This window comes from Podarcis tiliguerta (genome assembly GCF_965153285.1).
Source record: "Podarcis tiliguerta genome assembly, chromosome: 10".
Taxonomy (NCBI): Eukaryota; Metazoa; Chordata; class Lepidosauria; order Squamata; family Lacertidae; genus Podarcis; species Podarcis tiliguerta.
This window is the reverse complement of record NC_139543.1, coordinates 73,264,832-73,278,733: the sequence shown is the minus strand read 5'-3', so window position 1 is coordinate 73,278,733 and position 13,902 is coordinate 73,264,832. Positions and strand designations below refer to the sequence as shown.

The 13,902-nt window shown below is 59.5% G+C and overlaps 3 protein-coding genes across 3 annotated transcripts in view; 2 read left to right on the top strand and 1 right to left on the bottom strand.

Annotated features, from left to right (window-relative positions):
- Positions 1-13,902, top strand: part of LOC310659082 (uncharacterized protein) — a 332,609-nt gene that overhangs the window by 270,669 nt on the left and 48,038 nt on the right. The window lies entirely within an intron of this gene.
- Positions 1-13,902, top strand: part of SND1 (staphylococcal nuclease and tudor domain containing 1) — a 223,322-nt gene that overhangs the window by 194,512 nt on the left and 14,908 nt on the right. The gene's annotated exons all lie outside the window — the stretch shown is intronic.
- Positions 647-3,595, bottom strand: LRRC4 (leucine rich repeat containing 4). Its single transcript, XM_083402050.1, has one exon. It carries the CDS (start codon positions 3,152-3,154, stop codon positions 1,196-1,198), a length of 1,959 nt encoding a protein of 652 aa, XP_083258176.1. The 5' UTR covers positions 3,155-3,595; the 3' UTR covers positions 647-1,195.

Sequence of the window (13,902 nt, the reverse complement as noted above, 5' to 3'; positions counted from 1 at the left end):
CCTCACTTCCACCTTCAGGGGGAAAGGAACGAAAAGCACAAAATTGGTTCATGGTTCTACAATCATATGTCAAATTGCCCACAGGGTAGCCGACACGCAAGCACCCATCGCGGCGGCGCACGAGGCTGATGCGAGGTTGTCCTCCAGGCGGCCGCACAAGACGTCCTCCTGCTCTGCTCTTCCCCTCGCCGCCCCCCCGCCCCCCCACCCCCGAAAAAGCTGTTTTTGCGCACTGGACCCTGCGCACAGAGGGTTAAACAGAACCACCGCAGGAATGTGGCGCAGTGGCAAGGCACCAGGCGGCCTGCTTGGGCGCAAAGCAGCTCTTCCTCCTCCCAGCCGCGGGTGAGGAGGGGGCGCACGCCAAGGGGCCCCCCACCCTCGGCCCATCGCTTCCTCGGGGGTCGCCCCCCACCCCCCGCAGGGTCGGCCACACGTCCACCACACCCTCGCTGGGAGGAGGAGGGGCGGGCTCTTGCTGGTTTAGATTTTTTTGCAGTTTGATAATACAAGTATTTCCTTCCCTTATGATAATTGTCCTTCTGTTGTTGCTGCTGCTGTTTTTTTCTTTTTAAAAAATGACCTTTTTTATTGCATTTGTAACATTTTGGCACAGTACAAACTCTTGGTGCGCTCCCCCCCTCCCCCCCCCCCAAGTAAGATAGCTCTGTAAATACCGGGAGTTTTCTTTTTACAGGGCTTTAAGAAAAGAGTGTCTCTATAGAAACGGGTTTGTTTTTACTGCATTCTAAGTAACATCTTCTAAAAAGGACAAATCCCACCCCCTGCTAGTCCCTGGTTCGGTGGTTTTCTTTTTTATCTTCACTGTTGCCTTTTCCTTCTTTCTTTCGCTTTAAATAGATCTTATTCCAGGAAGTCACAATGGCAATTTCTGACCCTCCTTTTTGTTGCTGCTGTTTGGGGGATTGGGCACAGGGGGGGGGTGTTTGTAGTTGCTGCCTCCCTTTAAATAGAACTTACAAGTTAGAAAATAGGGGGGGGGGTCTTTACATTTTTTTTAATATAATCTGCTTCTCTTATCTCAGCCCATAGACTTAATATATAAGCATATACAAGAGGAGAAAAAAACTGTCCCCCCCGCCCCCACCTCTCTGTACAAAAGTTGATGTCTGTTTCTGTTTGTGCATTCTATTGCAATTTTTTTTTTAATAATTTCTTGAGGAGGGGGGAGGAGTCAGATTTGCGTTTCCTGCACTTTCTCCTTGGGGTGGGTCTGAATTATATAAGGTTCGGCAATAGTAGTGACCGTGGGGTGGAGAGAGTTCCCCAAGCAGTTTTCTGTCCAGTGGGCCCCGTGTGAAGGTTTGTAAGTGTTGTAGTTAATGTGGTCATGAATAGCCGGCAGTACAACTGCCCCCTCACCTGATACCCCCGACGTAGCAGTGGGGGCAGCCGCCGCCGCTGAGGCCGAGGAGGCCGGCATGTCCTCGTCCACCTGTATTATTTCCACAGTCCTGGCGGCTGCCACGGTGCTGCGCTGCTGGTGCCTTTTGCGAAGTTTGTAAAAGACAATCAACATGGCCGCCGCCAGCAGCGTCACGGCCACAAAGCAGCCAATGATGATCTTGGTGGTTCTCATCACCTCGTCCAGGCTGGTCTGCATCTTGTCGTTGTGGTTGTCCGAGGCGGGGTCCGTCTTGGGCGCCTTGGTGGTCTGGATGAGCACAGTGGTGGTGGTGGTGTACGCCGGCTGGTAGCCCGTGGACGTGGTCGGCACCGGCTTGGTGAACTTGGGGAAGATGTTCTCGGGAGAAGTCTCTGTGGTCTCCACCGTCACGGTGGTGAAGAAGCTGTAGTTGGAAGTGTTGAGCTCGGCCGTGCTCACGTTGAGGTAGGCCGAGGCGTTGGAGTTGCCCGCCACGTTGGTGACCATGCAAGTGTAGACCCCCGTGTCCGTCAGGAAAACCTGGGAGAAGTTCAAGGTGCCGTCGTTGAGGACGGAGATCCTGGGGTGGTTGGAGGCGTGGCTCAGCACGGTCCCGTTGGGCAGCAGCCACCTGACGGAGGACATGGAAGGCGTGCGGCACTTGAGCTCGGCCACCCTCCCTTCGGAGATGTTTAGATCCCGGGGGGCATCCATGATGAAGGGGGCCGAGCATTGGAAAGCCGTCTGGTCCACCTCCACCAGGAACTTCCCGCGCATGTGCAGGGGCGCGTGGCAGCGCCCGCAGCAGGTGGAGTTGGTGGGGATGTACTCCCGCAGCCACCAGGAGAGCCACAGGATGTCGCAGTCGCAGCTCCAGGGGTTGTGGTGCAAGTGCAGCTCCACCAGGTACCTCAGGGGGGCAAAAAGGTCGTGGGGCAGAGAGGAGAGGTTGTTGTGGGCCAGGTTGAGCTCCACCAGCGCCGTCAGGTCGTCGAAGGCGTTCCGCTCAATCAGGCTGATCTGGGAGCTCATAATCCACAGCTTTTTGAGCGACTTCAAGCCATAGAAGGAGCCGGGCTGGATGGCGGGGAAGTTGTTCCCCGACATCTCCAGCTCCTCCAGGCCCACCAGCGGGGTGAGGTTGGGCATATCCTTAATGTTGCACATCCCCAGGTTCAGGTACTTCAAGTTGTACAATCCCTCGAACGCCCCCTCCGAGATGTACTTGAGCTTCTTGAGCTCGCCCAGGTCCAGGCGCATGAGGGAGGGGACGCGGTTGAAGGCGTAGGAGGAGATGCTCTCGATGGGGTTGTTGCGCAGCCAGAGCTCGCGCAGCTTGGAGAGGTACTCGAAGGCCCCGCTGGGCACCACCGTCAGCCAGTTGTCGAAGAGCTCCAGGGTGTTGAGGCTGGCCAGGCCGTTGAAGGCCCCCACCTCCACCTGGCGGATGGCGTTCCTGCCCAGCTGCAGCACCTCCAGGTGGTGCAGGTGGCGGAAGGTGTCTGCCTGGATCATCTTGATGTTGTTCTCCATCAGGTTCAGGTAGCGCGTGTTGGAGGGGATGCCCTGGGGCACCTCGGAGAGGCCTCGCCGCGTGCACACCACCTTGCTGAACTGGTTACTGCAGGAGCACACCGAGGGGCAGCTCTGCGGCCCGGCCACGGCCGCCACTGCGCAGGCCAGCCACGTTTGCGCCACGAGGTAGACTACGGCAAGCGGGGCGGCATTCCAGGCGTGGTGCGCAGTTGCCTGCCACAAGAGCTTCATGGTGTGGCACGTTCATACTTCACCATCGTGGGGGATTCGGCATCGAACGGAGAAGTGCCCCCCCACCCGCTTAGCCCGGCTGGAGCGCGCGGCTGCCCGCGCCGCTCTCCATCGGAAGGGGAGAAGGGGGGGGGAGGGAGAGGGAGGGGGGGAGAAGGAGGGAGAGGGCTGCTCGGTGCGATCCGGCGCCTTCTGCGCTGGCAGGCTCCGTCCGTCCGTCCGACCGTGCGTCCCCTCGAGGCGCTCAGCCCGGGTGCGCCATCCCGTCTCGGCCGGACCGGGCGATTCAGCGAAGGGGGGGGCGGCAGGCAGGCAAAATGGTTCCTCCTAGAGGGGCGCGCGCCCGCCGGAGCGGCCCGGCCAGCTATGCAGGTCCATGGCAGATGCCCGGTGCCCGGGAGAGGCTGGCCAGGCGCGGGCAGGCGCCTCGTCCTTGGGCGCCGGGCGCAGCGGCAGCGGGACGAGGCGGAGCAGCGCTGGCCGCGGCGGGCTGCCCGGGGGGCGGCTGCTCCATGGGCTCCCCAGCGAGCTGCTCCCGCGCCGGCCGGCTGTCCTCCTGATGCGCCTCCGCCGCCGGCCCCGGCCCGTCCGCCCGCCCGCCCTGCGGGGCGCTGGCCTCAGCGGGGCTCGGTGGGGCTGGCGGTCGGCCGGGCGCCCCCCCGGCGGCGCGGCGAGGTCGACGAGAGCTGCGGCACCCGCTCGCCGCCGCGCCGGCTGCTCCTGCTGCTGCTGCTGCCTTCAGCGCCTCGCTCGCCCGTCGACTGCGGCGGCGGCGGCGGCGGGAGGAGGAGGCGGCGGCGGAGGCGGGGGAGGGCGCGCGGGGGCGGCGGCGGCAGGAGCCGAGCAGCCCGGGACCATCTTCTAGCGGCGGCGCCCCTCTCGCCTCCCGGGGCCGGCGGAGGCAGCAGCAGCAGCGGCGGAGGCAGCGGCAGCGGCAGCAGCAGCAGCCGGGGCTGCTCGCGCATCCTTTTGTCCTTCAGTCAGCACGGGAATGGGCCGCCGCCGCCGCCGCCGCTGCTGCTGACGCATCGTGTTCTCGGGCAGAGCATTAGCGTGATGCAGGAGGCTTCGCTCGCTGGTCTTAACGCCGCCGCCGCCCCGCTTCCCTCCTGCGCCGCTTCCCTCCAGGGGTTAACGGGGAACGCGGCCAGCGGAGCAGCGCTTTGCTGAGCTCAGCTGCCGCTCGGCGCCGGGGCCGGGCGAAGGGAGCAGGCAGGAGCCCCCGCCCCGGGACTGGGCGAGAAGGGGGCTGGGAGAGGCTGCTGGGGGGTCTCGCTCCCCGGGTGGGGACCCTGGATCTGGTCGGGGCGCCGGTGGGGGGCACATCCCAGGAGGTGGCTGTGCAGGACCAGGTGCCCGGCTCGTGTGGCGGGGAGGAAAGCAGAGTTTTGTGCTGGGGAAGGGTCCTCTTGGGGCTCTGCTGCCCTCCTCTAACCCTCTTGGGAAGTGAGGCTGAGACTAGCGGGGAGGGGGCTCCTACGGAATCTGCTCCTTTGGGTGGGCTGCATCCTTTCCTATCTGTTCCAAGTGGCTCTGAGTCCTCATCATCCAGCAGCAGCTGGGGCACAGCTGGGCTGGGCTGGCCCTGGAGTTTGTGCCCGTGACCTTGAGCACCCCTTTGCCCCTTCTGGGGGTACTGGTGGCCCATGGGCCTCTGGGGCTGAATCCCTTGCGGGCTCCTCCCTGGGGAGGTGGTTGGGTGGAGCTGGTTCTGGAGGGGGGGTGTAGGACTTGAAGCTGGGGGCCCCCTCATCTCTTTAGGGCACAACTTGTGCTCCTGGGGCTGCCCCCTGGCTTTGGTGCCCAGTGGCCGATATTCCCCTCTGCCTTGGTGGGGTGGGGGAGGGAGAGGGAAAGGCAAAGTGGGTGGGCAAGGAGAGGGAGAGTATCTCCAGTGAACTGAGGCTGAGTGGGTGGGTTTGCCTTCTTCTGGTCTTCCCCCACCCCATGACCTTAGGACAGTGCTTACAGGTGAGTGAGGGTTCGGAGGCAGAACTGACCAGCGTCTGGCATTAAATCCCTCCCCCCCGTGCCTGCTCCCCTCTAGGCAGGCACCCGCCTTCCATCACTGAACCTTCAGCCACACACAGTTTTGTGGACAGGGCTGTCTGCCTTGCATCTGGATTCTCCAGGAAATATTGACGGGTCCCTGGCTTTCCTTGGGGGTGGGGGCTGGGCAGGCAGGTGCCCCAGGCAGAGCAAAGCCCTGGGGCATCAGTGGGCAGAGAAGAGCGTGCCCCCTCTGAACATGAGCAAAGTTCTGTTGTGTGAACAAGAGAAATCTGCCTTCTCTTCCAGCCAAGTGGAAGATACAGACAAAACCTTTGTCTTAGTCCTGTTTTCACAGCAAAACTAAACGCAAAAGGTCTCTGCTGGATCACACCAAAGAGAAATCTGTGGGGTTGGAGGCTCACAACCAGGCTGCGGAGGAGATTAGAAATAGAGGAAGCTGCTTTATATTTAGGCAGACCACTGGCCCATCCAACTCAGTATTGTCTGCACTGATTGGCAGCGACTCTCCGGGGTTTGGGGCAACAGTCAGGGGTCCTTCCCAGTCCCACCTGGGAAGCCCATGGGCTTTCTGCATGCAAGGCAGGTGCTCCGCTGTTGAGCCACAGTGGCCCTTCCCCACTTGGGGGAGTCGGGGTGGGGGGAGGAAGTGGGCCAAAGCCCAGAGGCAGCCCAGCATTTCATCTGTCTCAATTAGGCCAGACTTAGCTGTGACCAGCAGAGCCTGGGCCCCTCTCGGCTGCCCTTGATGCTGCCGCCTGCTCCCCTGACAAGGTCTCTTGGATGCCTCTCGTGCCACAGCTGCACCAGAGTGTGGCTAATCCAAACTGATTTCGGAAATTAAAATTTCCTCTTCCTCCGCTGGCTGTTTTCTCTCTGCCTGGCTATTATTGCATTGTATCGGCTGCTTCTCCAGGCAGACCCTGGCTGGGGGCTCCAGGGCTTCCTTGCAAGGCCTCCCCTCTTGCAAAGTTGAGGGGCTCAGCCGCCCTCCCAAACTGAGAGAAGGGGTTCTGCTCTTGGGTCCTTCCTGAGCTTGCAGTGGCTTTCCAGGGGGGTCCCATCCTGTTCCTGGCAGGTCCGCTGCAGCCCAGCTACCCTTGAAATGCTCACTTTCAGCCTGCGTTTACAAAGCGCATCTCTGCAGTGTGTTTGCTAGTCTTTTGCAACAAACCTGTTGCCAGGAAGCCTGCTCTTTTATTCCCATTTTTCAGATGGAGAACTGAGCCTGTAAAACCACCGAGTGAGAATCTCAGGGCACCTTAACAGCAGCCCAGCTAGGGCATGCGGCATCCGTGGCCCCCAGTCACCAAGGCTGTGTGCTCCTAGTAACCACTGAATACCGTTTGTAGGAGAGACCCGTTGCCTTGAGATGATTTGCTTGTGGGCTTCGCACTAGAGCCTGTGGGGGGTCCCCTTGAAAGGCTGGACCAGATGGTGCCCTTTGGGCCTCTTCCAGCAGCTGGGCTTCTTTGAGGCTCCTCGTAAGGGCTGGCGTTGGCAGGAGGGTGAGCCTCACCTGAATGGGTGTTGGCTGCTGCCACCTGGGCTCAAGGCTCTGAGTCCCTTCCCAGGGGTGTTTCACCTGCTCCTCCTGAAGTCCTCTGGCAGTTCAATTTAGCTGCCGTTTGCTGCGCCCAGTGCCACCCTCCAGCTGAGCAGCGGTTGTCTCAGGAATCTGCCTTATGCCAGGGTGGGAGACGGATTGCTCCATTGAGCCCCGCTTGGTCTCCTCTGACTGACAGCGATCTCCAGGGTCTTTCCCAGCCCTGGACTCCCAAGGTCTTTTTGCCTGGAGCTGCCAGGGGGCTGAGTCTGGGCCCTGCCCTTTGTCCTGCAGAAAGTGGGCAGGGATGTTGGTCCAGATGTTTTGTGAGCCAAGGAGAGGTGTGGAGAGCAAGCTCCTCCCTGGAGGCAGCAGCAAGCGAACACACACAAACCCATTGAGGCGCTTGGGAGAAGCCAGTTGGTTGGCCCTTGTGCTTGCTGGCCTGCCCTGCTGCTGCCTGCCTGGGCTGGGAGTGCTCAGCAAGTGCCTTCGGAGCACCATGTGTCCCTCCTGGCCTGGTTGTCGTTCGGGGTGAGAGATCAGTGGTGAGGGACTGGGTGCAAGGTGGGTGTGGCAGGTCAAGCGTCTCTGCAGAGCCCAGCCTGCCATTTCCTCCTAATTAAAAGGCATTTCGGAAATCACAGCAAAAAGCACTAAAGTATGAGCCATTACCTCAACTTATTAGGAGTCAAGGAAATTTATGGTCTGCTATAAATACCGCTCCCCGCCTGGGTGCCGTAACTCAGCTGGCCCAGCGCCTCCCCGGCATGTGGCGATGGGGAGCAGCCCTTCGGTGGGCAGGTGACTTCTTCCTGAAGACGCAAGTAAATCATCCCCAGCCAGAAGTTGGGAGGGAGGGAGGGAGGCAGCAGCCGAGTGGGGCGTCCCAGAAAGCCGACTCTCCTCTTGGGATGGGAAGCCGCTTCCTCCAAGGGAGCCTGCGCTGCTGCTGCCGCCTGTTCTTCCACTGGTCCTTGCGATGTGGTGCCAGGTTTCAAGCCAGTTCAATGCCATTCCTCTTGTCCTGCCGCTGTCCTTGGTGGGGAGGGGGAAGACTCGGGGATCACGGTGGGGCCCTATTCTGCAGGTGCCCAGAGGTGCCCCTGCTCCTGGGTAACCATCGCAGTAGTTGGAGCCCTCTGGGATCCAGCATCCGTCTTCCCAAAGGGAGGCCCAAGAGCAGCGGAAGAATTGGACTTGCCCAGGACAACAGAGGCATTGATGGGGCGGGAAGGACTCTGCTGCAACCCAGCTAGCGCTTGAAGGCTTGACAAGGATGCTTGTCTCTGGCTGCTTTGTGGCCTTGATGCGCTCACTGGAGAAGTCAAAACGGCTGTCCTTCTCTCTCTCCCCACCCCCAGACAGACCTTGGGGAGGGCAAGATGCAAATGGGGGGGGGGTCCTAGCAGTGAACTCACTCCTCTTCCCCCTCCCCCTGCCGGCTCTGTTCTTGGACAACTGAGTCCCTGTGCTTCCTTCTGGGTTTTTTTGTTTTGGAGGGGGGAGTGGACTGGACCAAAGCCTTCTCTCTCTCTCTCTCTCTCTCTCTCTCCCTCTCTCTCTCCTGTGATTTTCCACCAGACTGCCAGAGCCAAGCCCTCCTGGTGGGTGAGGCGGAGGGAGGAGTCGCCCACCACCTCTGCCCAGGCACCTTGCCCTGGCCAGCTGGCTTCCTCCTCTCCTGGGCCAGGGCTGGTCAGCTGGATCTGGTTTGCATGCCACCTGCGTGCCTGCGCGCTTGGACGGCTGCCACTGCCGCTCTGGGGACGGCTTTCAAAGGGGCCTTTGTGCGAGCCATGGGGGGAAGGCGGCTGCTTTCCGGGTGGGGGGGGGGCACAGTTCCCGCCTCCTGGCAGGCCTCGGTTCCTCCGCCATTTAGCAAAGCAGCGATGGGCGAGAGCAGCCGAGCCTCCGAGGGTCCCAAGGCAGGAAAGCTCACGGCTGCCTCTCCTGGGAGCGAGAGGCGCGGCTGGATGGCTCCTGGCTGGCTTTCCCCACAAATATGTTGTTCACATGGAAGGCAGCATCCCTGCACTTCGTAAGCCCAGCCGAAATGTCCACTGCAAAGGGCCCTGCCTCTGTCCAGGTGAGACGCTCCTCTGACTCCCTCCGTCACAGTTTCATATTGAATCTCTCCCTCCTCCCCACCCACAATGCACCTTGTGGCCATGTTTTTTTATCTGGGAGTGGGTTGGGACCCCCATCCCGAGAGACCACCTCTGACCTCTAGGAGTCTTGGTTGACCACAAACTTGACATGAGCCAGCAGTGTGACGTGGCAGCTAAAAAAGCCAATGCAATTCTAGGCTGCATCAATAGGAGTATAGCATCTAGCTCAAGGGAAGTAATAGTGCCACTGTATTCTGCTCTGGTCAGACCTCACCTGGAGTACTGTGTCCAGTTCTGGGCACCACAGTTCAAGAAGGACACTGACAAACTGGAACGTGTCCAGAGGAGGGCAACCAAAATGGTCAAAGGCCTGGAAACGATGCCTTATGAGGAACGGCTAAGGGAGCTGGGCATGTTTAGCCTGGAGAAGAGGAGGTTAAGGGGTGATATGATAGCCATGTTCAAATATAGAAAAGGATGTCACCTAGAGGAGGGAGAAAGGTTGTTTTCTGCTGCTCCAGAGAAGCAGACACGGAGCAATGGACCCAAACTACAAGAAAGAAGATTCCACCTAAACATTAGGAAGAAGTTCCTGACAGTAAGAGCTGTTCGACAGTGGAATTTGCTGCCAAGGAGTGTGGTTGAGTCTCCTTCTTTGGAGGTCTTTAAGCAGAGGCTTGACAACCATATGTCAGGAGTGCTCTGATGGTGGTTCCTGCTTGGCAGGGGGTTGGACTCAATGGCCCTTGATTCTATGATTCTATGACCTTTTCCTGCCGCTGGGCTGGAGGCCCAGCACAAGGAGGCCAGCAGGATTTGACCCACCTCCTCGTGGCATGTAGCCTTCAGCTTAACATTTGCTTTTCATTTGCTTCTAGGGGGACGAGGGATTCCGCCTCCCCAACCGTGGCTTGCGTTTGGCAAGGCTGCCCCCAGGGGACTGTCCAAGGCCCCCCCTCCCCTGGGTGGGTGTTGTTCCCCCAGGGGAATTCTCTTGCCCTCCCAGGGGGAGCTGGAGCCTGCCTCTCTCCCCCCCCCCATAAGTTTTCTGCTCCGTCACTGTCTCCTTGCTTGCTCGCTTGTTTGATCCTGATCAGCAACCTTGAAGGTCTCTCCAGCTTCCAGGCAGGCTATCAGGCCTGTCCTGATAAGATAAGGGTGTGATAGGCGAGGGTCGAGTGCAGAAAGTGGCAGGAATAATCAATCACTCGTCCCTGGCACAGGCGCACTCTCGCCCGCCTCCCACGAGGGTTGTCCTCTTGCGGAGAAGAGCTCCCCGCTTCGCCCTGCAGCTGCCAGCCTTTTTGGGGGCGACTCTGTGCTTTGCCACTGACATGCCAAGCACATCTTGCATGTGGAGGAGCTTTTGGCTTCCCACCAGCTGACGTGATAGGCTGAGCATGCCGTTCCATGCGCCTCACCTGCCTCCCTTTCTGCTCCTGAGGAGAAGGGGGGAATGGCCACGGTGGGCTTGCATGCGTGAGCAGAAAGAGATGCCCCTAGTCTTGTGTCCTGGCCGGGGGGGGGGAGCAGTTGTGGAAATGGACCATGGATTAAGCTGCTTTCTCTCCTTGGTTACAGAGCAGGTAGATTTGGGGGGAGAAGACAGAGGCGTCTTTGCACTGCCGGAAGTGCAAGCTGACACACAGATCTAGCTGTGTTGGGAATTGTGGGGGCTGGTCTTTTCCATAACTGGCTCCCCATTCTCAGCCTGTGCCGACCTAACTGCCCCCAGAGGCTTTTCTTGGTGTGTCCCCCCCCCAAGCTCTGACCTCAGGCCTGTGTCTTTTTCTTTTTGTAAAGGAGGCAGGGGGAGGCGAGAGCCCACCGGCCTAAAGCATCTTTCTCTGGCAGCCTATGGGAGCCCCAGGTAGCGTCCGGCCACCAGCATCCCTTCAGGTGTGGCCATGGACAGCATCCTTCTAGCTCTGCTACGCCTCCCACCTCAGGTGTCCTTGGACCGCTAAGCAGAAGGTCTCAGGCCTCTTGATGGATCTGGCTGTCGCTCCAAGATGGGGCAGGGGCAATAGGGGGGTGGGATTGAGCCGTGTCCTAATATGACTGCCTATCAGCACAAGCAGTTCCGCATCATGTCTGCTGCTCTGGGGATTTTCCTGTGTCCCCCCCGTGGATTTGGGGCCGGAATGGAGGAAGCCCCGTTCCGCTGGCTGGAGTCCTTTTGCTGGCTTGCGGCTGCATTAGCCCAGTCCAGCCCACAGTGTCTTCAGGTGGGTTTTGTGTTTCCTGTTTCTGCACGCCAAGCTGAGCCGCATCACCTGATGGCATTTGGAGTTTAAATGCATCAGCAGAAGTCGAACAGCGCACTGAAACGCTTGCCTGGAGGAGCATGTTTCACCCTTGATGTAACCGCACTGAGACTCGGAGTATGTAAAACGAGAAAGCCGAGATTATTGTAGGAAATAAACGGTTGGACAGGAAAGATCCTAGTTCCAGCGAACTAAAGTGGAGCTCCCAGGAGCCGTGCTCACTGCTCCGTGTCTGAGGAGAGAGAGGGAGAGAGAGAGAAACGAAGGAGGCAGGTCAGGTCAGGAAGGCAGTCGAGGAAACAGCCTTCTCCCCATGCAAATGCGCCAGCCTTCAACGCAAGCTGAGTTTCATCCCAGCCCTTCCAACAGGGCTTGCGGTTCCCTTTAATTTAGAAGAGTCCTTGGCGCTTGCAGAGTCCCTTGAGAGCACTGCGTGTGCTTCACGAAGTCTGTTCTCACAGCAACCCTGCGAGGTGGGTCAGCATGGCAGCTGCCATGTGGGGGTCTGGAGAAGGAGCCCAAAGCCCAGCCCTGTGGCTCCTGCTTGCTAGGGCTCTCTGTGCCCCCCCCCAGCCCTTGGTCTATCCCATTTGGGAGCGATGCCTTAGGAGCCCCCAGTGGAAAAGGATTGTTGATCCCTCGACAATCAGAGCCGGAATGTTTTATTTAAAGCTGAGGACAGAGTAGATCAATCAGATGCGTAGGGAATCGGTACCGATCAGCAGTGTGGGGTGGCCTCCTGGCACTGGGCTGCTGCCTCATGACGTAGGGGGGGGGGTTCTGGGTGTGCTGGTCTGTGGCCTCGGAAAGGCAGGGGCTCCCAGAGCAGCCCCCTGGAGGCGGCTGGTTCTGTGGGCCCCGCAAGGACGGCTCCTTTCCCCGCTGGCCTGGGATCTATGCCGGCTCTTTATTTATAATTGATGCCTGCTGCTCTCGCACACTCCGAGGTCGCGCTGGGCCATGTTGTGTTGCGCTCCTCCATTTGCCAAGGGCAGCCAAATCGCGGCCCTGGGAGGCCTCTGGCTCGCTCTTTCCACGCCTGGGACCTCAGGGAGGTGCTCTCTGAGCCTCGGGAGGGAGGGGGCAGAGGCCCCCCCCCCTTGAGGTCTCCTGCAGGCTGGCGCTTGTGTGTTTATCTCAAGCCTGTGGTTTTTTGCCTCGTGATGACGGCTTGCCTGGCTCTTCCTTCTTAGTAGCCAAACGGCAACCCAAAGACGAGATCCTTTCTGTCCTCCCCCCACCCCCCAGCTGTGATGGGGCTCGCCTTGTGCGCTGCAGCGGTCCATGGCTGGCTGGCTCTCCCTGAGCTCTCTCTCCCCCCCTTCCCTCACCTCTCTGCTCCGTCTCTCTCCAGTGCATTCGAACTTGCTGCATTAAGCAGCCTTGCCCTGAGCCCTCCAGGATCTCGCAGGGTTGCTTAGTTTGCTTAACGAAAGGCGCTTTGTGTGTCTCCTTGAACGCTGCTTACCTGCTGCCGAGGCAGCACTTCTCCCTGCAAGGGCTTTTCTGCTGCGTTTTGGGTTGGATTTGAGTACCTCCAAGGGGGGGGGGGGAGACGCCACCCACACACCCCACACACCCCACTCAGCAAGTGGAAATGTGCTTCTGCTGCAGCCAGTGGCATTTGGGTTAGTGGAGATTATTGGGGGTGGGGCTTCTCTTTAGGAAGCGAGTTTATGACGGTCCTGGGAGATGGTGATGGACAGTGTTTTTGAAGGGGATGGGGGGGGGCTTCCTTCTGCAGCTTCCCTGTGATTGTTTATGGGCTTTCCATGAGCAAGATCCCTCAGATGTTCGGGGCTGCCCAGGTCTGCTGCTGCTGCTGCTGGCTCAGTTTCTCTGTCCCCCCCTCTCGGTTGGGGCTGGCTGGGGGGTGGGACGCCCTGCTGGAGCTTCTCTAGGAGCTGGGGCCCTTGGGAGCCAGAGCTTTGGCCAAACCACTAGCCTGCTTCTGCTGCGGCTCCATGACACATGAAATCTGCTGGTGTGAGTGATCAGAGGTGGGCCTTGGCCTGGACCCAGACACTAAGTCGGGACCCCCTTTCCCACAGCAGGTAGTAAAGGAGTGGGGTTGGGGGTCTTGGGGTTTTTCCCTGAAGCCCTCAACTTCTGACCGGGAAGCCAGCCTGTTCTTCGGCATTCCCCCATTGTTGCATGGAGAAGGAGGAGGACAATGGGCTTTCCTCGTGTGCAGACGTGGGACATAATTTAGGCACCTCTCCTGCTCCAGGGCAGCCCAGGTGGGTGTTCTTGGCGCTCCTGATGCTAACTCTGGCCTTCCTTGAGGGAGTCAGGGTTCCCCATCCCTTGAGAGACTTGTGTCCCTTTCTCCTTCATCCTTGTCCCTTTAGGGCAGTGGTTTTCAACCTGTGGGTCCCCAGACGTTGTTGGACTACAACTCCCATCACCCCTGACCACTGGTCATGCTGGCTAGGAATGATGGGAGTTGTAGTCAAACAACATCTGGGGACCCACAGCTTGAGAACCACTGCTTTAGGGTATGAGAGAGGCCTGGCTCAGTCCCAGGCAGGCAGCGAGAAGACTCTCTTTCCTCCTCCTCGTTGTTCCTTCATTTCACACAAGAGACAAGGTCTTCCTTCTAGGAACGGGGTAGAGCTACAGGGGCAAAGGATTGGTGCTTCAGAGGAAGGAGAAGACCTGGGCAAAGAGAGGCTGTGGACCAGCGGCCGGTTTGTAGGGCTGCCGCCAACCCTTCTGGGCCTGGCTCCTGGGTTCCAGGAGCCGTTCTGTCCCTGCAAATTGGGCAGGGGGGTCATGCCGCACACACACACACACCCCGGATTCCTCAGCAGG

Excerpts from the sequence above, each read along its gene's own strand:
- LRRC4 (XM_083402050.1), bottom strand. The coding sequence starts at position 3,154 with ATGAAGCTCTTGTGGCAGGCAACTGCGCACCACGCCTGGAATGCCGCC.